The sequence below is a fragment of the Spizellomyces punctatus genome, assembly GCF_000182565.1.
Source record: "Spizellomyces punctatus DAOM BR117 chromosome Unknown supercont1.22, whole genome shotgun sequence".
NCBI classification, from domain to species: domain Eukaryota; kingdom Fungi; phylum Chytridiomycota; class Chytridiomycetes; order Spizellomycetales; family Spizellomycetaceae; genus Spizellomyces; species Spizellomyces punctatus.
The window spans coordinates 230,994-250,340 of record NW_015971558.1 but is presented as its reverse complement, the minus strand read 5'-3'; the positions used below and the strand labels follow the sequence as shown (position 1 = coordinate 250,340).

At 47.6% G+C, this 19,347-nt stretch overlaps 7 protein-coding genes across 7 annotated transcripts in view; 4 read left to right on the top strand and 3 right to left on the bottom strand.

Annotated features, from left to right (window-relative positions):
• Nucleotides 1–29: 29 nt before the first annotated feature.
• On the top strand, nucleotides 30–1,520 carry SPPG_08531 (uncharacterized protein). Its single transcript, XM_016756681.1, has 5 exons — nucleotides 30–628; nucleotides 694–786; nucleotides 862–880; nucleotides 947–1,097; nucleotides 1,160–1,520. The coding sequence occupies exons 1-5, from the start codon at nucleotides 455–457 to the stop codon at nucleotides 1,323–1,325; spliced, it is 603 nt and encodes a 200-aa protein (XP_016604183.1). The 5' UTR covers nucleotides 30–454; the 3' UTR covers nucleotides 1,326–1,520.
• SPPG_08530 (uncharacterized protein) lies at nucleotides 1,507–3,717 on the bottom strand (the record flags this gene model as incomplete). The annotated part of the gene is made up of 8 exons (XM_016756680.1): nucleotides 1,507–1,575; nucleotides 1,639–1,969; nucleotides 2,029–2,372; nucleotides 2,436–2,599; nucleotides 2,671–2,822; nucleotides 2,886–3,085; nucleotides 3,151–3,486; nucleotides 3,550–3,717. 8 exons carry the CDS (start codon nucleotides 3,715–3,717, stop codon nucleotides 1,507–1,509), a joined length of 1,764 nt encoding a protein of 587 aa, XP_016604182.1.
• Nucleotides 3,718–3,783: 66 nt separating this feature from the next.
• Nucleotides 3,784–6,192, bottom strand: SPPG_08529 (uncharacterized protein). The gene is made up of 4 exons (XM_016756679.1): nucleotides 4,647–6,192; nucleotides 4,373–4,579; nucleotides 4,187–4,312; nucleotides 3,784–4,129 (listed from the first exon to the last, which is right to left on the bottom strand). Exons 1-4 carry the CDS (start codon nucleotides 6,186–6,188, stop codon nucleotides 3,866–3,868), a joined length of 2,139 nt encoding a protein of 712 aa, XP_016604181.1. The 5' UTR covers nucleotides 6,189–6,192; the 3' UTR covers nucleotides 3,784–3,865.
• A 127-nt stretch (nucleotides 6,193–6,319) lies between these two features.
• On the top strand, nucleotides 6,320–9,890 carry SPPG_08528 (uncharacterized protein). Its single transcript, XM_016756678.1, has 8 exons — nucleotides 6,320–6,505; nucleotides 6,595–6,620; nucleotides 6,697–7,132; nucleotides 7,204–7,782; nucleotides 7,840–8,577; nucleotides 8,666–9,154; nucleotides 9,230–9,458; nucleotides 9,517–9,890. Exons 1-8 carry the CDS (start codon nucleotides 6,434–6,436, stop codon nucleotides 9,639–9,641), a joined length of 2,694 nt encoding a protein of 897 aa, XP_016604180.1. The 5' UTR covers nucleotides 6,320–6,433; the 3' UTR covers nucleotides 9,642–9,890.
• A 135-nt stretch (nucleotides 9,891–10,025) lies between these two features.
• On the top strand, nucleotides 10,026–11,386 carry SPPG_08527 (ESCRT-I subunit protein VPS28). The gene is made up of 8 exons (XM_016756677.1): nucleotides 10,026–10,177; nucleotides 10,240–10,367; nucleotides 10,431–10,533; nucleotides 10,604–10,717; nucleotides 10,779–10,924; nucleotides 11,001–11,024; nucleotides 11,098–11,154; nucleotides 11,207–11,386. Exons 1-8 carry the CDS (start codon nucleotides 10,118–10,120, stop codon nucleotides 11,241–11,243), a joined length of 669 nt encoding a protein of 222 aa, XP_016604179.1. The 5' UTR covers nucleotides 10,026–10,117; the 3' UTR covers nucleotides 11,244–11,386.
• An 875-nt stretch (nucleotides 11,387–12,261) lies between these two features.
• SPPG_08526 (uncharacterized protein) lies at nucleotides 12,262–16,811 on the bottom strand. The gene is made up of 10 exons (XM_016756676.1): nucleotides 16,748–16,811; nucleotides 16,390–16,695; nucleotides 15,915–16,152; nucleotides 15,540–15,679; nucleotides 15,123–15,360; nucleotides 14,904–15,049; nucleotides 13,908–14,834; nucleotides 13,331–13,846; nucleotides 13,100–13,273; nucleotides 12,262–13,040 (listed from the first exon to the last, which is right to left on the bottom strand). Exons 1-10 carry the CDS (start codon nucleotides 16,757–16,759, stop codon nucleotides 12,534–12,536), a joined length of 3,204 nt encoding a protein of 1,067 aa, XP_016604178.1. The 5' UTR covers nucleotides 16,760–16,811; the 3' UTR covers nucleotides 12,262–12,533.
• Nucleotides 16,812–18,172: 1,361 nt separating this feature from the next.
• SPPG_09546 (uncharacterized protein) overlaps nucleotides 18,173–19,347 on the top strand; it is a gene marked incomplete at both ends in the record, with an annotated part of 2,503 nt that continues 1,328 nt past the window's right edge. The window contains one exon of the mRNA XM_016757721.1: nucleotides 18,173–19,301. Within this exon, the coding sequence (XP_016604177.1) occupies nucleotides 18,173–19,301 (1,129 nt within the window). The remainder of the gene's footprint in view (nucleotides 19,302–19,347) is intronic.

The window sequence follows — 19,347 nt, the reverse complement described above, 5'->3', positions numbered from 1 at the left end:
GTGGGCTTAGCCCTTTGTCCACCCCTTTTATTTTTCACACTCGGCCTTGTATCCGGCCTCTGATTGATCCCATCTTTACGATTCGGCTCTTGACAGGAAGTAATAATCCCACACGCCCTTCGTTACGCCCCTCCTTTTGACTACCGAGACTGGCTGGCCATTTTCAATTGGCGGTACCCTCGACGCTCTTGATGCTGGATCCCGGCTGACGTCGAGATAGATATACACTCGGGAGTTTTACACCATTTTTGCACAGTGACAATAAACAATCGTCGGGTCTTCCCACAGTGGCAGACATTGTACCAGGCAACAAGGGGAAACCTGCACATCTTGTTGCTGACTGGATGGGATATTTGCGTCGCCTTTTGAACGGACCGCTCTCCGTAGCTGCGATACGGACTGAGGGTGGCCGACGTTAACTGGATTGGAATTCTGTTCACTGTCACGGTTCCGTATGTCGGCTAAGGGCATGCAAGTAGGAGGCATTAGGGCGCAGAGGCAAGGCTCTACGCAGAAAGATGGGGTTCTGCAGCGGTTACCCAACCCTCCGACATTGATCGAATACAAAAACCTGCGATTTCTTATTTTTGATGCTCCATCAGATCGTACTTTGGATCTGTACCTGAATGTAACTACTGATGCATATTTGTTAATTTGATTCTCACCTCTAATGGTCGTAAACTTATGACGCAGGAATTGCAAAAGCAGTCTGTTACCGATGTGGTCCGCGTATGTGATCCTACTTACGACAAGAAAGTTCTACAGGAGCATGGTATTACTGTACATGTAAGTCGCGCGTATGCAAGAACTTCAAGTATGGACGAGTAACTCACTCGCCCCCTGACCTCCTTCGTGCCGTAGGATTGGCCTTTCCCGGATGGTAAGTGATCCAAGAATCCATCGACTTCAGATGTCCTTGTCCTTTAGCTCATCTTTGTGCTATCAGGTGACCCGCCTCCGACCAGCATCGTGACCGATTTTCTCAATCTGGTAAACTCAAGATTCGGCAACAAAGACAAGAAGGAAGGTTCTGCAGCTGAGGTGAATCAATCGGAGAGACCAGCAATTGGCGTGCACTGTGTAGCAGGGCTGGGGAGGTACGCCTATTTTGATACCGGTCGTATTTGCCTGGCGTCGCCTTTTGTTAACCGTGTGTCAGGGCCCCGGTTCTAGTTACCATGGCCCTTATTGAGGCTGGATTATCACCTTTGGATGCGGTTATCTACGTGCGAGAGCGGCGCCGGGGTGCCATCAACGCCCGCCAACTAAAGTTCGTTGAGAGCTACAAGCGAAGGTCAAGAGACAAAGGCTGTATCATTTCCTGAGATTGGAGATTTTGTGACTATAGACTAGGTTGGTCCGACTGCGGAGCTGCGGAGCATGGTTACTGAAATGGGCTTTCGCTTCATTAATTGCTACTTTCAATGTGGCAACACTCATGGAGGGCTTTGGTGCTGTTTATGTTTATTTCATATGTATTCCATCGTTTAATATCATAATTTCTTGTTATCGACTGAACAGGTAGCTTTGCAGAAGGGGAATTATTTTAACTGCCCCGAGATCAGAGAAAGCATGCTGGTGACGATTGGTTAGTGATTGCGTCGCCTATTCGAGATATCAACGCGAGCTACATCGTACCTCTACATCTCGCAAATTCCGTGCTCGGCATAGCATATCACTTCTAAAGCCAAATATTGCTGCTGCCGCGACACTCAACAATTCCATACCTTCTTCCTCATAGCCCAACATTCGATCCCACAACTGCAAAACTTGCTCAATGTCGAGAATGCCGACAAAGGCAAACATGATCCAGCGGCACGCATATGTGATTGGAAGAATGCCAAGATGATGAGTAAGGTGGAAAAATATGTAGGGATCATGCTCTTTCAGAAGATATTCGAATGTTTTGCAAAGAGTAGGAAGTGTCGGTGTAGACGACAAGCGAACTGTGTGTAAGTTAAAGAAGAAGCTAGAGAGCTAATTTAGCTGGCTGACTCCTATGAAACTGCTTTTACTGGCTAGCCTTACCGAGTATACAGCTCGCGAAAGATCATATAAGCATTTTCCGCTTCTCCATGCAAAAAGCATAGGGGTAAAGCATAGCAAGATATTCCCCAGAAGGGCATTACGCCGTTGGGCGGGTAGATTTTGCCAGTACATGTCATGACATGCGATTGCTTCTGTTCTGCAGCGACGTGTTGCGCAACCCATTCATCCCTGACCCAGTACGACATCACCTCCGCGATGATATCCTCAAAGACAAAGTAGCAGTCATCATTCCGACACTGTCGTGCGTCAATCCTTATCAAACGGTCAATTAGCAGGTCGTATCGTGCAATATCAACCTTGAGAGATTGGCAGTGACGACGTGTCTGTTGACATACAAGGTTTTAAAGTATAAGGAGTTTTACGAAAACCAAGAGGCGCCTTCTTACATATGCAGCTAGATCATCGGTCAGCTCGGATTGTAACATTAGGTCCCACAGTTGTGCACGCAGGCAAGGTGGCATTCCATTCTTGGCATAGTCCCGAGCCTGCTGGAGCGATTTGGATGCCAGGACCTTTTCACCAGTCTCAATCCGGGCAGCCAGGAACGTCTCTTAGTCCCAATTCATTTAGGTGAGGTTACAAATGACAACGGATATGGGTGTTGAAAACCTGGAGCTTTACCTGGGTTATCGTCTACCCAATCATCCACACCCACATGTTGGTACCGAGGGCTAAGAAGCGAAAACTTTCTTGCCATTTCTTGTATCGTTGACGGGCCGCGTGTGAAAAGGGCAGGGATGCTGCTCCAAAAGGTTCCAAGCTCTGACGATTGTCTGTAGGCTGCGTATAAATACTCTTGCCAAGGCGCATTCCAGAATACTTGATTTCTGAATTACTCATGGCTTATATTCATCTGCACATTCATCATGGCTTCCAGCACATCTTGATCATCGTAAAGATACAGTCGCTCGGGATCGCGGACACCCTTTGATGGGAGACCAATTCCCTGTAAGACTAGCGGGGGGTTGTTGGACGAATCCTCCTGGTTTGATGAGAAGGATCGGTCAAGGAATATGGTTTCTTCATGTGGAGTTCGCTAGTAATCGCAGTTCAGGAGAAAGGCCCCAATGATGTAGAGTGCCCATTAAGGCGTGTACTCACCCTTCGACTCAGAGGAACCGCCATATCCGCCGAAATACGATTCAGTCGTTTGGTGATCAAACTTTCCAATGTCTTACGCGCACTTTCTACAGCCAATTGCTCCTTTGGCCCCACCGACCGATACCTTGGATACCTTCGCTCGGCACAGTTAAGCGCATTAGGGTCAGAGGCTTTACATTGTTGTATTTCTCTTGCTGCTTGCCCCCTTCTTTTCTTTCTTGCAGACACTAGGGCCACATGATTTTCAATCAACTGCCTGGCACCGCCTGTTTGATTAAAGATTTGCCTGGCAAGAGTGACCACGTCGGTCGCGTTGGGTGATTTCAGAGTCTCATTCTGTTGCTAAGAGTTACAAGCTTGTCTTTGAAAGGAGGTTTGCGGAACTCTGGGTTTCCCTACCCTAACAAGCTTTTTAAATGCCCAGTATGCGGGGTTTGTGCGTAGGGCTTTCTCGTACTCTCTCGCCAAAGCCGCAATATCCTGATTCTCCTCGTGTGCCCCACAAAAATCCGGGCTGAGGCCTTCCTTTGTTATTCCACAAGATGTGTATACAGGTCGATGCAGCATTTGACTTGCTAGGATGGCTGGCTAGACGATCTGGTGTTGGACTGGCCAACCCAAATCTGCACGCGTCTGGACATTTTCAAGTAAGCAACAAACGGGTGGCTTAGCTCCGTGACTGCCCCCCCGATCCATTTTATTTACAGGTCACCAACTATCGTCTATAGTAATGCCGTTTAAAGTGGAACCACAGCTGCAGCACACCTCTATCAAAAGAACTTCTGAAGCCCTTTTTATGTGAATACTCCCACTCTCTGTTGACAATCCTGAAAGCAATGTCTTCGTAAGGAGGACCCGCTTTGAACCGCAAGATGATTGTATCTGGATATCCTTCATCTTTCTCGCGTACATATGTTGGCGCCTTGCTTTTGTCAATAAGATCAGGATAAAATATGTTGAATTTGTAGCCTTGCACGACCTAGGACAAGAAAAGGGTTATGATCGATGACTATAGTACGGCGCAAAACCCACGTACCTTGGGTGGTGGGTTATCACTGTCATAGTGTGTTTGATTGTATTTGTTCCATTCATACCCAGTATGGACGCGATTGAAGTATCGAGGCTTGCGCGGTCTATACTTGTCATGCCAGAGGTACGGATCCTGAAAACGATGTCAGTTTCAGTTTGGTGGAAATGTATCAGCGAACAGTAAAATTCCCACCTGTGTCGCTGCGGATGCAGATATAATTGCCTCTTCATTGAATGCCGTCTCGTCCAAGCCCATATTCTCGGCAGCTTCCCTCATGAATGCCTGCTCAGCCAGGTCTTCCATCGAAGGCCCTGCGCCAGCAAGGGCGAGTGCCTTCTCAGCACTCAATCCACCCAAAACACCAAGCTGGCTCTTTAAGACAAGGTTCCGCGCTTCCATCTGAAATGTAGTCCGTAAGGATAATGGTTTGCATATGAATAAGAACCGTTCTAACCGTCCTACTTACCAACTGGTTAAGATCCACCTCTTCATCCACCACTTCGAACCCGGCATCCACCTTGCTGATTCTGTCAACGAGGACAGGACTCATTGATGGATCGTATTCTTCCATCTCCTCATCCGTTTCCACTTCCTCTTCAGCCTCCGCCGCCATGGAGGCAGCCGTAGCGTCGGGGTCTTCCCTCCGGAATTGAATGGGTTGTGGGGTAACACCTGTCTCCATTTCAGTATGCTTCTTTTCGCGCAGACGCTCCAGCCGCTTCCGTAGCATGAAACCATGCATATCACGGAGTTTAGCTTTCGCCTTCCATACAATTAACGCTTTGATGGCTGTCTCCCAATACTCTACATCTACAGGTCCTCCCTGGCTCAGTTTCTTCTCAATCTGTTTTTGTAGTAGTGTGAGCTGATCATGAGTTTTATTCGCAAACATCTTTTCAATGTCTTCGGCTATTGCGTCCGTGACACCGCTTGGCACTGATCCCGCAGCGGCGCTACGGTGCTTGGCCAATTCGTCATCGCATACAACGATCATGGCTTCCCAGAATCGGACATTGTTTTCATCTGTTTCCAGTGATAGGTATAGCTGGATATCCTTGTGCAGCTCTTCAACCTCCTCGAGGGTCAGATCACGGAAAATGAGATACGGTTCTTCAATTCCCATTTCGAATCCAAGCGCATCGAATTCCTCCGCTACTCGAGAGTCACTTGCCAAGCTGAGGTTCATTGCAAAGATGTCAATTGGCTTGGCACGCCCCTCTTTGATCCGAATCTGTGCTCTTGTCTTTGCTTGTTCCAAGTGGAACTCATTTTCCTTCGACTCCCAATCGCCCATTGCAATGCGGTCCTGCTCCCGTTGCAGTCTTAGCTGTTCCTGTTCCCTCAGCTGTTGCTCTATTTCCCTCTCTGTGCGGCGCTTTTTCAGCTTGTCCAATTCGGTTTCGATTTCCTCTCGTCTTGACAGATCCCTTCGGATTCTCTCGCTTCCCATCAAACCTTCCTTTGATTCCTTCTCTCGTTTCTTTAGCCAAACGAATTTTGCACTCAAATTACTGTCCCCGAAAGGATTTTCAGAATTGGAGTAGCCGAGCGACGCCGACATTTGAGCTGCGATTTGTGACTCTTTTTGAGCTTTTAGATCCTCTTTCAGCTGTTTCTTCTCGGCTTTTCTCTCTGCTTTCCTCGCACGGCGTTCTTCAGACGTCTCGCGCTTCTTCTTTGACTCCTTTTTATCTTTTTTGCTTCTCTTTCGATCTCGACTACTATCAGCACTCACGCTCCTTTGTCGACTTCGGGTCCGGCTTCTGTTCCTTTTTCGATCCTGCTCACGGTCACTACCATCGAGACTCTCACTGTATTCTCTTCGCCGATCACGATTGTGTCGTCGGTCAGGCCCATTGTATCCATCTCGTCCAGTCCTACTGACGTCTCTACCACGCTCACGGCTGCGCTCCGATTTTCTTCTAACCCGGTCAGGAGAAGCACTATTGTCCCGCTTATGCGAGTAACTTTGTCGTCTGTCTTCTGGTGAGTAGCTTCTTCGTGCCATACTTGTTGATGTGATCAATAAAGGTCCCAAGCCTGCTAGTGCGGTGGTTGTCTATTGCCATGGCAACAATGAGAGCGCACATATGACGGCTGTCAAGTCCATGATCGAAGTGCGTCGCGCGCGCGGACGAGGCGCACGGGCCTGTCAAAGGGAACTGCTGTTTATAAAGCGGGCCCGCACCCGATTCTCCCCTCGTTCTGCATTCTTGACTTTTCTATACGCTTTAAAAGACGAGACTGCACGCTATGGCTACTCCTAAGCTCACGGAATTACCGCTGCGGCCAGATGCTGGGGGGACCATCGGGCGTCCCATTAAGGTTGGTCTCGGTCGCCATTCCTGGTCCACGTCAAACATGACTTTCTGAAAGGAACGAACGTTTACCGTTGATTGCCCCCCTATATACAGGTCCGCTGCAACATTTTCCCTCTAAGGTGTGTTCGTTCACTACCATTTTACATTTTTTCTCACCCTCTAATGGAGCCCCTATTTTTTCCCACGCTTTGACAGGATGGTGGCAAACACGATTGCCTACCAGTATGATGTGGTCATGACGCCTGAGAAACAGGCTGACAAAATTAGTGCTAGCTTGGCGAAAAGAGCTTGGCGCGCTGCCGAGGAACAGTTCCGTGCCGGTGACAAGGCTGCCTTGGTCGTCTATGACGGCAAAAAAAATGCCTTCAGCACGGCTAATCTTGAGCAGCAGAGTGTAAAGGTCGTTGTGAATGAAGATGAAGAGGAATATTACCCTCCCATGGAGGAGACTCTGAGTGCCGGTGCTGGTCGGGGTGGCCGTGGAGGAGGAAGGGGAGGAAGGGGAGGAAGGGGAGACTTTCGTGGAGGACGTGGTGGCGGCCGTGGCGGAGCTTCTCAGACGGCACCAACTGTCCGTCCCGTGAGTGTCGGTCCAGCACGGACCAAAACCGTGAATATCCGTATCAAGCAGGTGAGAGCAATGTCGGCTTTATTGATGCTGTGGCTTCCGACATGGACTGAAGATCGTTTCTATATTTGTAGACCGCCAAGATAGACTTTCACTCCTTGGCGCTTTTCATGACCAAGAAGGGACCGGAGACGGACCATGTTCTGCATGCAGTCACGGCTTTGAGCAGTGTGCTTCGGCACATCCCCTGCATGAGTTTTGTTGCAGTAGGGTCAAATTTTTACACTCCTGAAGACAGGACCCACATCTCTGGAGGATTGGAAATCTGGCGCGGATACCATCAGAGTATTCGGGCCATGATGGCTGGACATCTTGGGATCAATGTAGATGTCGCTGCCACCGTGTTCCGCAGAGGCGAGGTCCCTTTTTTGGACATCGTCGCTGAGGTACTAAACGTCAGGGATGTCGCCGAATTGACCCGGATTCCTATTTTAAGTCTCCGGGCACGCATGTCCAGTGAATTCAAAGACGCGGTCGTGGTGACAACGCATCGCGGGGACCTTAAACAACGATTCAAAATAGGCAGCATTTCAAGACAGAGCGCTGATGAGTACACTTTTGATGTGGACGGCAGAAAGATGTCCATTGCAGAGTACTTTTTGAAGCAGTACAATCTTCGTCTTAAATATCCTAAACTTCCAGTTGTCGTCAAGGTGGGGAACAAACAGTTGTTTTGATGCATACAATATTCTCATTTCATATAATTGCAGAGCAATGGAAAGAGTGCCTTCCCAATGGAATTCCTCAAAATGGCCCCTTCAGTGCGTTTCAAGAATAGACTCAACGGGGATCAGACATCTCAGATGATTCGTGCCACCGTCCAGCGACCCTTGGACAGGGAGAAGCGCATTGCTTCTGCGGTGACTACTGCGTTGAGATACAATAATAATCCCTACATGAAAGCGTTCGGGATCTCTGTGGACCCGAGCCCCATGACGATCAAGGCTCGCGTCCTCCCTGCACCGGACGTGGTCTTTGGGAGGAACCAAAGGGCCAAGGGAACCGAAGGCTCTTGGAGGCTTGGAAAAGCACTCGCCAAGCCATCCACTATTGCGAGCTACGGATTCGTCTTCTTTTCCCGTATGCAAGACTCGGAGGCATACCAAGTCAAGAAGCAGCTTATCAGCACCTTCCAGTCTGTTGGAATCATCTTCAAATCGAACGCTGAATGTCCGATCCGGATTCAGAATCCGGAACAATCCCAAAATGTTAGGAAGGCCCTGCACGCAGTAGCCACAGAGGCGACGGCCGTTTTCAAATCTCGTTGCCAAATTATCTTTTGTATCATCCCGCGAGGCAGGAAAATCGACGGGAACGCTCTCACGTTATATGATGAGATTAAGCGTATCACGCTGACCGAGATGGATGTCCTCTCGCAGTGTATGGCTGATGACAAAGCTCGTCTGGACCGATTGAACAACAAGTATGCAGAGAATGTAGCGCTCAAGGTGAGGATCTGCCAAAGCTTTAGGAAGGGCTGCCTCTCATGGCAAATGTATCTGCAAGTTTCTCTTTTCTGACTCTTGTTTTTAATAGGTTAACGTCAAAATGGGCGGAGCTACCAATTTTGTTGACAGGCTTCCCCTCTTTGAAGATAAGCCCACACTTATTTGTGGTGCTGATGTGACCCACGCTGCTCCAGGGTCTGGTGCGCCCTCAGTCGCGGCAGTGGTAACATCTTTGGACAAACAAGCGACGAGATACCGTACTTTCTTGGCGGCTCAGCCAAGTCGTCTTGAAATCATCCAGGACATGGAAAAAATCATGGGCGATGCAGTTGAAAGTTTCAAAAAAGCCATTGGAACCTTTCCTCAACGGCTCATTTTTTTTAGAGATGGTGTGTCGTCCGGTCAGTTCAAGGAGGTTCGCGAGAAAGAAGTCTCGGCAATCAAACGGGCCTTGGCGAATCTGAAACTGGGTGCGGTCCCCGTCACGTTTATCATCGTTCAGAAACGCCACCATATACGCTTCTTCCCCAACGATAACAACCAGGATAAGTCTGGCAACTGCTTGCCTGGTACTACTGTAGGTGTTTTCCTTTGGCAGGTACCTATTAGCGACAACTCTCGTGAATTGAGGTGCATGTTTTACTTTTTCTAGGTCGATACCGATATTATGCATCCGACAGAGTACAATTTTGTCCTCCAATCTCATGCGGGGTTACAAGGGACGTCCCGCCCGACTATTTATCACGTTATTCATGACGAGATTAAAATGTCCTCGAATGTCTTGCAGCAACTGTGCTTTAACTTGTGTTTCCTCTCGGAACGCGCCACGAGGAGTATCAACATGGTTGCGCCCGCCTATCGCGCCCATTTGGCTGCTTACTGTGAGTACTTGCTGCAATGGACTCTTATACCACTCTACTAAAATTTGTTTTTATCCAGATGGAAGAATGTTCTTGGAGGGCGATTTTGATACTGCCTCGTCGCGCAGTGGAAATTCTGAGCCAACCATTACATTGCGCAAAGTCATGCCCCTGATGGACCAACACACGATGTACTACATGTAAAGTGGTTGACATTTGTCTATTATTTCCACTGTGGTACCATTTCAGCATAGCATAAAATGACGTTTGCTAATGATTGCACCTTTTGGACAATTGCAAAATGACATGTGTAAAGGAACAGCCGTATAGGAGGGGTAGATGGTGAATATCGGCGTTGTGCGGTTCCAAATTTTGTGTGTGCTTCTTGTTTGCGTACCTGCTTTATCAAAACCTTTACGTTGTGACAAAATACATGCCTTTCACGTTGCGAAATTGATGCATATTGCTTTGAGTACATAGGTTTGAGAGGAAGTTAGTGTAGAGGTGACAATCATAGGATGTTTGGCAATTACGTAATCTGCGCGTGACTCAACAAAGTAGCGCCAACCTTGCATGCTTTGGCAGGTCGTCTCTCTAGATCAGCATTGTGAACTTTTGCCTTCATTCCTCTACCCAAAACATCAACCTCTCACATCACACCTGCATTCGCACTCCCAACCATGTACTCTTCCTTTTCTCCAACAAACCCCACAACACCGACAGACCGATCCCTCGACCAAGCAAGTCCCCCCTTTCAAACGCCCCCACAATACACTTTACAGTCCGCTAATTCACATGATAGGAACTCCGACTCTACACAACCAACAAAGACCGCGAAAAATACGACAACATGGCTGATTTATACGGTATACTCGTCGCGACAGAGTACTTGGAACGAGCCTACATTCGGGATGCCATCTCAGCCCAAGAGTAACGTAAAACCCAAATCACAATCGTATTTGGAATGAGGGTTAAGTGGTGGGTTTTTTTTAGGTATACACCGGCATGCCTGAAATTGATTGCACAATACAAGACGGCTTTGAATCTTGTTTCGGATGTTGTGCCGGATATTAATGCTTTTATCAAGGGGTACAAGGTAAGAGTGTTCACGTCTCTCAACAAACAATAAAGGAAGGGATTATTTCTGAATGTATTTTCTTTTTTAGTTGTCGTGTCCGGCGGCTACGAAACGGTTATTGGAGGTGGGTGTACCAGCGACAGTAGAGCATGCTTCTGTGGAAGGTTCTAGTGGAGCTAAACACGTTGCCGAGACCGTTCAAGTAAGTCACATTATAAAAAAACAAATAGTTTGAATGAAAATTAAAAGTTTTTTTATGTAAGGTGTTTATTACGTTAATGGACTCGTTGAAATTGAATTACGTCGCAGTGGATCAAATACATCCGCAATTGAGTGATTTGATTCAGAGTTTGAATAAAGTATCGACGTTGCCTGGGGATTATGTTGGCAAAGTCAAGATTCGGGATTGGTAAATTGTGTTTTTGTTGTGTTTTTTTTTTTGGTGTGTGGGATGATGTTGTTAATGAGGTTTTTGGTTTGGGTAGGTTGATTACGTTGAATAAAATGAAGTGAGTCCGAGTGTTTTTAGGGGAGGATGAAAGGAGGAGGTTATATGATATTGATATGGTTTTTACGGTTTAGAGCGTCAGATGAGATTACTCAAGATCAAGTCCGGCAGTTACTTTTTGATTTAGAGAGGTGAGTTATGTAATGGTCCATGATTCAAGTGGGATACTTATATTTTGTGTAGTGCCTTGACGGAATTTCATCGATCGTTATCCAAATGAGATTTTTATTTTATTTGTTTACACTTTTATACCCTTTTATGTTTTTTGAATATGTGAGTTGAAGGGTTTGGGTTTTTGTGTGTTTGGAACTAGGCCTTTTGTTGCCCTTTACAAAACATTGAATATATATTTCGCAAACCGTCTTTTTTTAGTCGTTTAGGTCTCTACCTAGGCATGACAACTCGTTAGTTTTCATTCACCTTGCAAAAGTACAAACAAAAAACAGTCTTGTGTGGCCTTTTGACACTTAATTAAACAAATGCATAGTTGCAAACGTGAATAAAAACAAAAAGATTCCAACTCATAGTCCATACAAGTGGGGTATCAGACCCCCAACTCAACAATATTTTTCCATATATTTAACAAAAGGATCATCTGGCATCCTTAACGATACCATCCATGCATTCCCTACCACAAACCCACCACCACCCACCTATACACACCGCAAAATCCCACATCCCAAAAAAAAACAACTTGACATTCGTCTCCACCATCCAAACCCCTCCTAAACATATATATGGTAGAGTTTTACCGCCCTTTAGAGTCCCCCTCCCTGCCGAAAAAACAAAAACCAATCAAAAAAACAAGAATCATTCACACAAGTTTCCACATTCCATGAAAACTCACCAACGAACATCCCAAACCGGCCGATCACTCGCAGCATTCTCTTTAATAACCTCCAAAACTTTATTCATACGTTCTTTTTCAAGAGGTGCATGTCCCAACGATTCCAATCTCTACAAAATATAATCAATATAACGGCAAGAGTGTGATTGTTTTTTTTGGGTGCTTGCCTGGCGCATTTCGTCAGGTGTTGGGACGGTGGCTTTCATGAGGAGGTATCCGAGGCCAATGATACTTCCGCCATATAGGGTTGATTTGACGATAAATGTGAATGCATTGGACATTATGCTGGATTCGTTGATCTCATACTTGAACGAGTTTTGGAGTGACAAGTGCTTTGTCGTTGGGGAGTCATGAGTTCACGTGATAGATTGAATATGGGGCGAATACTACTGTACAGTGTTAGTGAGTAAATCCCAGTGATTTAGATTATCTCATTATCCATCCTCATCCCACAAAAAAAACACACAATCTAAGATGTACGAAAAAACAGCTTTCCTCAATATACTCATTCCAACCTCTCAAGCAACCCAACCTCCCTCCACAGTCAACATCACCAACACCTTCAACAAAGCCCATTTCGCAAATCAAACCTCCCCGTTCCCAAAACTACGGGTATACCCTCGCACACACACCCATACACCCAATGCCTAAATCTCTCTCAAATCATACCAACCTCTCAAGCACCCCTTCAACCTCACCCACCCCTCGAACCTCAACCAAAACCCCACCCGTCTCCCAAAGCACTTTAACCAACCCAACCACCTGTCCGCCTCTCATAACCAAAGTCCCAGCATCACCAACAACTTCAACAAGCTCCATCCCAAGCACACGTGCAACACCAGAGACGACCTCTCTTGTATTCGCTCCCGAAATCGGTAGCGTCTTGCGAGCAGAGTAAGTCCATTTCGTAGTAGCTACCAACTCATTAAAGGATTCGGGTGACAAGGGGATGGGTACCAAGAACTTTGTACCAAGGACATCAAGCCATGTTGGGTGGTGGGTGGACGTGATGGTGAGGGTGCGGGTTGTGGTGGATGTGGGGGGAAGGGTCATGGATAGGTCTTGGTCCGTGTGGGAGAGGGTCGCGGTGAGAGGGAGGGGTGAGGGGGTTTTGTTTGTGAATAAAAGTGTGAGGGTTGTGGAAGAAGGCAAGAGTTTATACTTGAAGGCCTACACCAAAAAATTACAATGCGAAAAAATTGGTTATACGAGAGAGGAAAACAACATACCACTTGAAATTGCTCATCGCCTCCAATATCCACCCATTCTTGTTCAGCTTGTTCGGTTGGGGCCGGCGACGCGACGCGTTCGTAAGGCGTGTTCATTTCAAGACCGCGCACAGCGAGGAGGGATTTATTGATGGTACTCGGTGCAAGCGACGGGTCAGCGATAGAGACGGGTTTCTATCAAGTGGTTAGAAACGAAAAAAGATACGTACAAGTATCAAATGGTTCGTTTACCTTTTTCTTGCGCTTGTCCGTTTTCGTTTTGGATTCCGTCTTGGTTTTCTTCTTGCCCGTCTTGCCCGTCTTGCCCGTCTTGCCCGTCTTGCCCGCCTTGTCCGCCTTGGTGGATTTCGTCCTAGTTTTTTTCGCCGGTACATCCACCTTGGCATCCACCTGGCTCGTCCCAGATTCCACACGAGTTTCTTCTCCCAAACTCAAATCCACACTCATAACCGCCTTGGTCACCTCATCCACCTCATGCTCCACCTCATCATCCTCACTCGAAACAACACTATTCTCTGGCATGTCCCCTCCGCGATTGATAGAATACGTTTTCGGTACCGGAGGAGGGGATATCGGTCGTTTCTTTTTCTTTTTGGGGACCTGTCTTGTTGGGGCTATTTGCTCTGGTGGAACATTAAGCTCAAGGCGGACAATAGGGATCTCGTTAATGTCAATATCGTCGTAGAGGGGTTTGGAGGGAATGTAAAACGGATCATGCTTGAGACGCTCCGCTCGGGATTGTCGGCGCTAGTCAAAAGGGATTAGTGTCTAGAGTCTCAAAAGAAAAAGGGCCGAACTTGAGTTATACCCGCTCAACATCATCAGAATCCACAATCTGTTCTTGTACGTCTTGTTTGAACCATTCATCTGGCACTCTGTCATTGTCCTCTTCCTCTTCTTCTTCTTGAACAGGCTCCGGTTCCGGTTCATGAATCCACTGGTCCAGGTCCAGTCCCGCAGGCACTGGGACACGTTTTTGAGCTTTGGGGGCAACCGGGTTCAATTCACCACTAAACAGTGCCCGGATAGATGGGACCAGGGCAGGATCCGATAGAGCGAGGTGGAGGATTTCAAAAAGAGTACAAGCCCGTTCCTGGACTTCGGAATCAAAACTCGTTTTAAATGGCCTTAGAGCTTCCAGGATCGATTGCGTCGTAGTGGTGGGGTCGGTAGCCGTACAAGCCCAGTGTCCATAAATCTTCAATACGTTGTGGAGGTACACGGCTTGCACGGTGGGAGGCAAGCGCGTCACACCCGGCGCGAGCATCCTCATCATGATACGAACCGGATCCACAAGGTATATGCAATACTCCCCCACAATCCACGCAGCACCCACCAACACGCGCGCATTGTTCATGTCCTGGTTGGCAGACTGCATCACCCCCTCATCCTCAATTAACGCCGTCATGGCCTGCACGGCAAATTCACGGACTTCAGGTACGCGCACCGACACATCAATGAGTTGCGCAGACAGGCGCGTGCCGACATCCACACCCCGGACGCGGACCAAGTTTGTCAAAAGGGTAATGTACCATTCAAAGTTGGTGACATTGGTATAGGTATCTTGAGAGCAAATGGAGATGATGCGCTCTATGACATGGGCGCGGTCTGTGGCGTCGAGAATGGGTGTGACCGAGGGGGGTGGGTAGGATGCAGAGGGGGAGGTGTCCGCGGTGGGAGGTAAGAGCTGGGTCATGAGCTTGCGAACGATTTGGACCAGATTTCCTGGTGTGACCTAAATATGTTGTTTATAATCAAAACATGTCCGTCACAGGTGACAATGTGGCATTTGGCGGTGCCGTACCATTCCAGTCACAATATCCAGAGCTCGCATGCGAATGCTCACATCGGCGTCATCTAAGCATTCGAGAATGGTATCCCGATGTTCCACGACGGCTTTCGGACGTACGGCGAGGAGCTTTGACAAGGCATACAGGCCAAGGTACTTTACTGTAAAAGGAGGGCGAAAGCAATCAGTCATGACAACCCAGAAACGACAAGCGAGGCACGAAAGAAACGGTACAATTTTGATCAGGCTCCTCGATAAACAGCTTTAGTTTTGCAGTGCACAATCTCGCCAGCGCGGAATCCTGTGCCTCATTCTCTCCATTCTCTGTCTCGGGACCAATCATGCCTCCTATAATCACGGTATGAATGCACTCGTAGAGGAGGGACATTGCGCTGGTGCTCTGGATGACGCTCGAAATTTGCGGGACGAGTTTTTTGATGAGACGGGGCTCGAGGGGCGCCAGTGCTGCAAACTGACATGAAAGGTTTTAGCGACATTTTCATTTTCGCCAAACGGGCTTCAAGTCGGAAACTCTGATATGCCCCTGTGTCGTTTCACCCCAGACCATGTAGTCGTTGAGCCCGTATCAACGTGCCCTCTACCGGTCGAGGCCGCGGCCATGACGGGGGTAAAAAAGACAGACACACTTACCAGTTTGATGATTTTAATGAGCATCCAGTTGTTGGTCGAGTTTGTCAAGAGTCCGTAGAGTTGGGGAGCGAGGGGGAGGTAACTCTTTGGATTTCTTCTCGCCAGTTCGCAAATCACATTGACTGCCGCCGACACCACGGCTATCGAGGAGGTCATCCCAAAAAAGAGGCATGGCAGTATCAAAGGGGTAGACAATTTCCAAGAGCCGAGGGTGATAATCCATGACAAGTTCAAGACGTATAGCCAGAGCATGATATCCAATATCGAGGACATGTATGACATGGCATTTGAGAAACAAGATGCAAAAAGACAAACAGTAGATTCATAAGAATATGCCAACACGTCCAACATGGCGCGCGCGCGTTCAGAACCCACCTGGATCAGGATCATCCAACTTTTCCTTTAATCTCGGAAAGGCCATCCTCAATGCTTCAGGATACTTTAAAAACACGCGATACAAGACGAGAATGACGCGTTTGCGAATGTAGGGGCGTGAATGGTTGAGCATGGCAATCAGGTCTGGGCAGAGGTCGCGTCCGAGGTCTGGGGTGACGATGGAGGCGAGGCCGTGCAATGCAATCGCTGTGTCGACATAGTTATTTGACGAGAGGTCCTATCGTGACGAGGACGAAAAGAGGGGAGATACAGAGGGAGAGAGAGTGTGTGTGAGAAAGAGAGAGAGAGAGATGGATGAGAACATGTTTTCCACTCCATAGTGCCCGTTATCCCCTCGTTCATGGTCATACTTGCTAGTCGTCCCAACGCTTTCCCTCCCTTTTCGTCACCAGTTGCTCACGCCTCTCACTATCGCATTTCCCCCTGCTTAGCGATCGAATCTCGAATACAATACCTTTTTGATCAAATTGGTGCAGAGCATGAGAACGTCCGTGTCTTGACGAAAAGAGACTGCGGCGGCGTGATAGCCAATGCGCTTGTAGAGCGTCTTTTGGAGGGACATGACTTCAATAACGTGGAAAGAAGCCCAAGACATGTCGTATCCGTGCATGTGGAGATAGGCGAGTTTCTGTATGGCTGTAGCCTTTGTGTGAGGGTCGTTTGTTCTGACCTGAGACCTAATCTCGTCCAAGCAAGATCCAATGTACTTTTGCTCATTCTTTTTGTTTGCGCGTAACCCTCGAATGAGGTCTGCTAGGGACTAGTACATTGTCAATAAACGAGAAGATGAGTGTGTAATAATTGATACTTACCTTTTCAAACATGATGAATGAATGAATGCAATGAATGCAACAACAACAAGAGATACTAAATGTGAGTATGAATCACGTGATAATACGAGTGTGAGATGATGTAATCAAGGAGTGTGCGAGTGTGAAAGAGAGAGTGACACGTTAGAACAAGAGAACAAAAGAGAGAGAGAGAGAGAGAGAGAGAGAGTAATGCTACTAGTAAGGGGGAGAGACAAGAGTGAATGTAATCTGCAAGTGAGAATGATCGAGTGAAAAGAGAGAGAGAATGATGGAGTGTGAATGTGATATTGTGTGTGATTGTGTGTTGATGAGAGAGAGAGAATAATGCTACTAGTGAGTGAGTGAGAGAGACGTTAATTAGAGAGAGAGAGAGAGAGAGAGAGAAATATCCACAGACAGAGACCACAAGAGAGAGAGAGACTATGAATGAATGTGTGTGTGAGAGAGAGAATTTCATCTGTATGTATGTATGTATGTATGTGTGTATGTGTATGTGTATGTGTATGTGTGTGTGTGTGTGTGTGTGTGTGTGTGTGAGTGTAAGGGAGAGAGAGAGAGAGTGTGTGTGTGTAATAGATATTGTTTCTTCTAATAGAGAGAGAGAGAGTTTTCACTCATTCTAAACCTATTTATTTATATTGTTTTTATTTTACTCACAATCATGATACATTGGTTGATTTGAACACACATTTGACTGCTGTTGTCGTGTGTTGCTCTTACGAGTTACAAGGTTATGCACACGTTTAAGTGCCCTCTAAAAGTTTCTTCTTCTCTCTCTCTCTACTCTCTCTACAACTAGATATCGAATATATGATGGAACAGATAAACGGATACACAGCAGAAACACAGCAGAATGCGTCAAGCCCAGGTATGAATGCGTTAAACCAGGGTATGATGATGTAGTAGCACCACAGCAATTGCTATGAAATAGCAACGAACCCACAAGGGAATAAATTACAAATCTCCCATATTCAACATCGATATGAAATTCTAGTCATTCCAATACATCTAAAACCTGCTGTGTTAAACCACCCGTGTTAACAACCATCATCATATTTGGATACAAAGTGGGATACAAAATGTGGAACTGGCGGCAACGCGTGACATTTAGGAGAGAGGGGGCCCATCTGTTTGCCATTATTTTTTCACACTTTTTTGGCTCGGGGAATCATCATCATCATCTCTTTTTTTTTATTTTTTTATTTCTCCATTAGAGTTTGCATGTCTGTATTGCTGTTTGTTACTGTTGATATTCCTCCTTGTTTTGCATAGCGTCCGGTATTGGCTTGTTGAAACGACTTTACACGACACACTCTTGCAATTCCAATACTCGTTAGGGAGCCTCCCATTTACCTGCACGGTTTCTCTCGACTTGAAAGTCATTAACGTCCCCTTTGCTACTCTCCACGGGTTCGTAAATGTCTCATGGCCGTCTACAAAATCTCGACAGCCTTCCCCACCCACATTCATCACTCTGGTGCTCCCTCAGTCGACGACGAACCGCTCGTCTCATTGGACGCAAAAAGATCCTCGGACGCCCTCCTCACTTCCCTCATTGTCGACTTTGCATTGACTCGTGCCTTGTCGACTGCCGTTGAATCCAGAGAAAAGAAGGCCGTCGACGACGAGAACTCAAATGCCTCTTTGGGATCCCCCGAAAAGTCTACAGTTCAACCGCCTGCAAGTGTTCCCATGTCGAATGAACTCGGGGCTGCAGACAATGATCTGACGCCCCGACCCAGTCACGCCAACATGTCTATTCCCATCCTCGAGCGCGAGATACCTCTAGACAAGAATGACCTTGAGCCGAGGTCGCCGCCCCTCGCGAATGAATGTATCGTTCCGGCAGACAATGACCTTACTCCCCGGTCCAACGACACACACGGCCCCATTCTCGAACGCTGGGCCATTCTCGAACGAGGGAAATCTTCACCTCTAGACAATGATCTCACTCCCCGACCCAACCACGCCAACATGTCTGTTCCCATCCTCGAGCGCGAGATACCTGCACGTCCGGACAAGAATGACTTTCAGCCGAGATCGCCGTCCCTCTCAAATGATGTTGTCGTCGCGGCAGACAATGACCTTACTCCGCGACCCAACCACAACAACATGTCGGTTCCCATACTGGAGCGCGAGATACTTGCACCTCTAGACAATGACATTGTCGACAGACCGAATCACGCCTCCTCGTCCTCATCCACACCCGACTACGAGAGCTTGGAAAGTGAGTCGACCCTGGACGCATACCTCGCTCACTCGGACAAGGACGCCTCGCACATGCCCTCAGAAGATGCGCACTCTACCACCTCGGAAAGCTTCAATGTTGACACGGACATGATGATGACACCCCGCCTCAACCGCCTCAGCTTCATGTCCGAAACCGACGCAGACTCGGACGTGACGATCAAACCCAATAAACACCGACGAGGCGGCTCGGTCGGCTCCGTGGGAACATTTGGTCTCGGCGAAGAGATTGAGACGCCCTTTGAATCGAGTGTTCCCCCATTGCTCCTCCCCGTCGTGGATGAAATACCCGTTTCAGAGCAAGCCTGTCAAGAACCCTACATTCAAACAATGCCAACGAGTGCTGGCACGAA

Coding starts and splice junctions, on each gene's coding strand:
- SPPG_08531 (XM_016756681.1), top strand. CDS start 455: ATGTCGGCTAAGGGCATGCAAGTAGGAGGCATTAGGGCGCAGAGGCAA. Junction 629..693: donor CTTTGGATCTGTACCTGAAT/GTAACTACTGAT, acceptor CTTATGACGCAG/GAATTGCAAAAGCAGTCTGT. Junction 1,098..1,159: donor TGTGTAGCAGGGCTGGGGAG/GTACGCCTATTT, acceptor ACCGTGTGTCAG/GGCCCCGGTTCTAGTTACCA.
- SPPG_08529 (XM_016756679.1), bottom strand. CDS start 6,188: ATGGCACGAAGAAGCTACTCACCAGAAGACAGACGACAAAGTTACTCG. Junction 4,580..4,646: donor AGGTGGATCTTAACCAGTTG/GTAAGTAGGACG, acceptor ACTACATTTCAG/ATGGAAGCGCGGAACCTTGT. Junction 4,313..4,372: donor CTGCATCCGCAGCGACACAG/GTGGGAATTTTA, acceptor CATCGTTTTCAG/GATCCGTACCTCTGGCATGA.
- SPPG_08526 (XM_016756676.1), bottom strand. Junction 14,835..14,903: donor TGGATATTGTGACTGGAATG/GTACGGCACCGC, acceptor CAACATATTTAG/GTCACACCAGGAAATCTGGT. Junction 13,274..13,330: donor CGGACAAGCGCAAGAAAAAG/GTAAACGAACCA, acceptor ACCACTTGATAG/AAACCCGTCTCTATCGCTGA.
- SPPG_08528 (XM_016756678.1), top strand. CDS start 6,434: ATGGCTACTCCTAAGCTCACGGAATTACCGCTGCGGCCAGATGCTGGG. Junction 6,621..6,696: donor TGCAACATTTTCCCTCTAAG/GTGTGTTCGTTC, acceptor ACGCTTTGACAG/GATGGTGGCAAACACGATTG. Junction 8,578..8,665: donor CAGAGAATGTAGCGCTCAAG/GTGAGGATCTGC, acceptor TGTTTTTAATAG/GTTAACGTCAAAATGGGCGG.
- SPPG_08527 (XM_016756677.1), top strand. CDS start 10,118: ATGTACTCTTCCTTTTCTCCAACAAACCCCACAACACCGACAGACCGA. Junction 10,925..11,000: donor AAAGTCAAGATTCGGGATTG/GTAAATTGTGTT, acceptor TGGTTTGGGTAG/GTTGATTACGTTGAATAAAA. Junction 11,155..11,206: donor TTACTTTTTGATTTAGAGAG/GTGAGTTATGTA, acceptor TATTTTGTGTAG/TGCCTTGACGGAATTTCATC.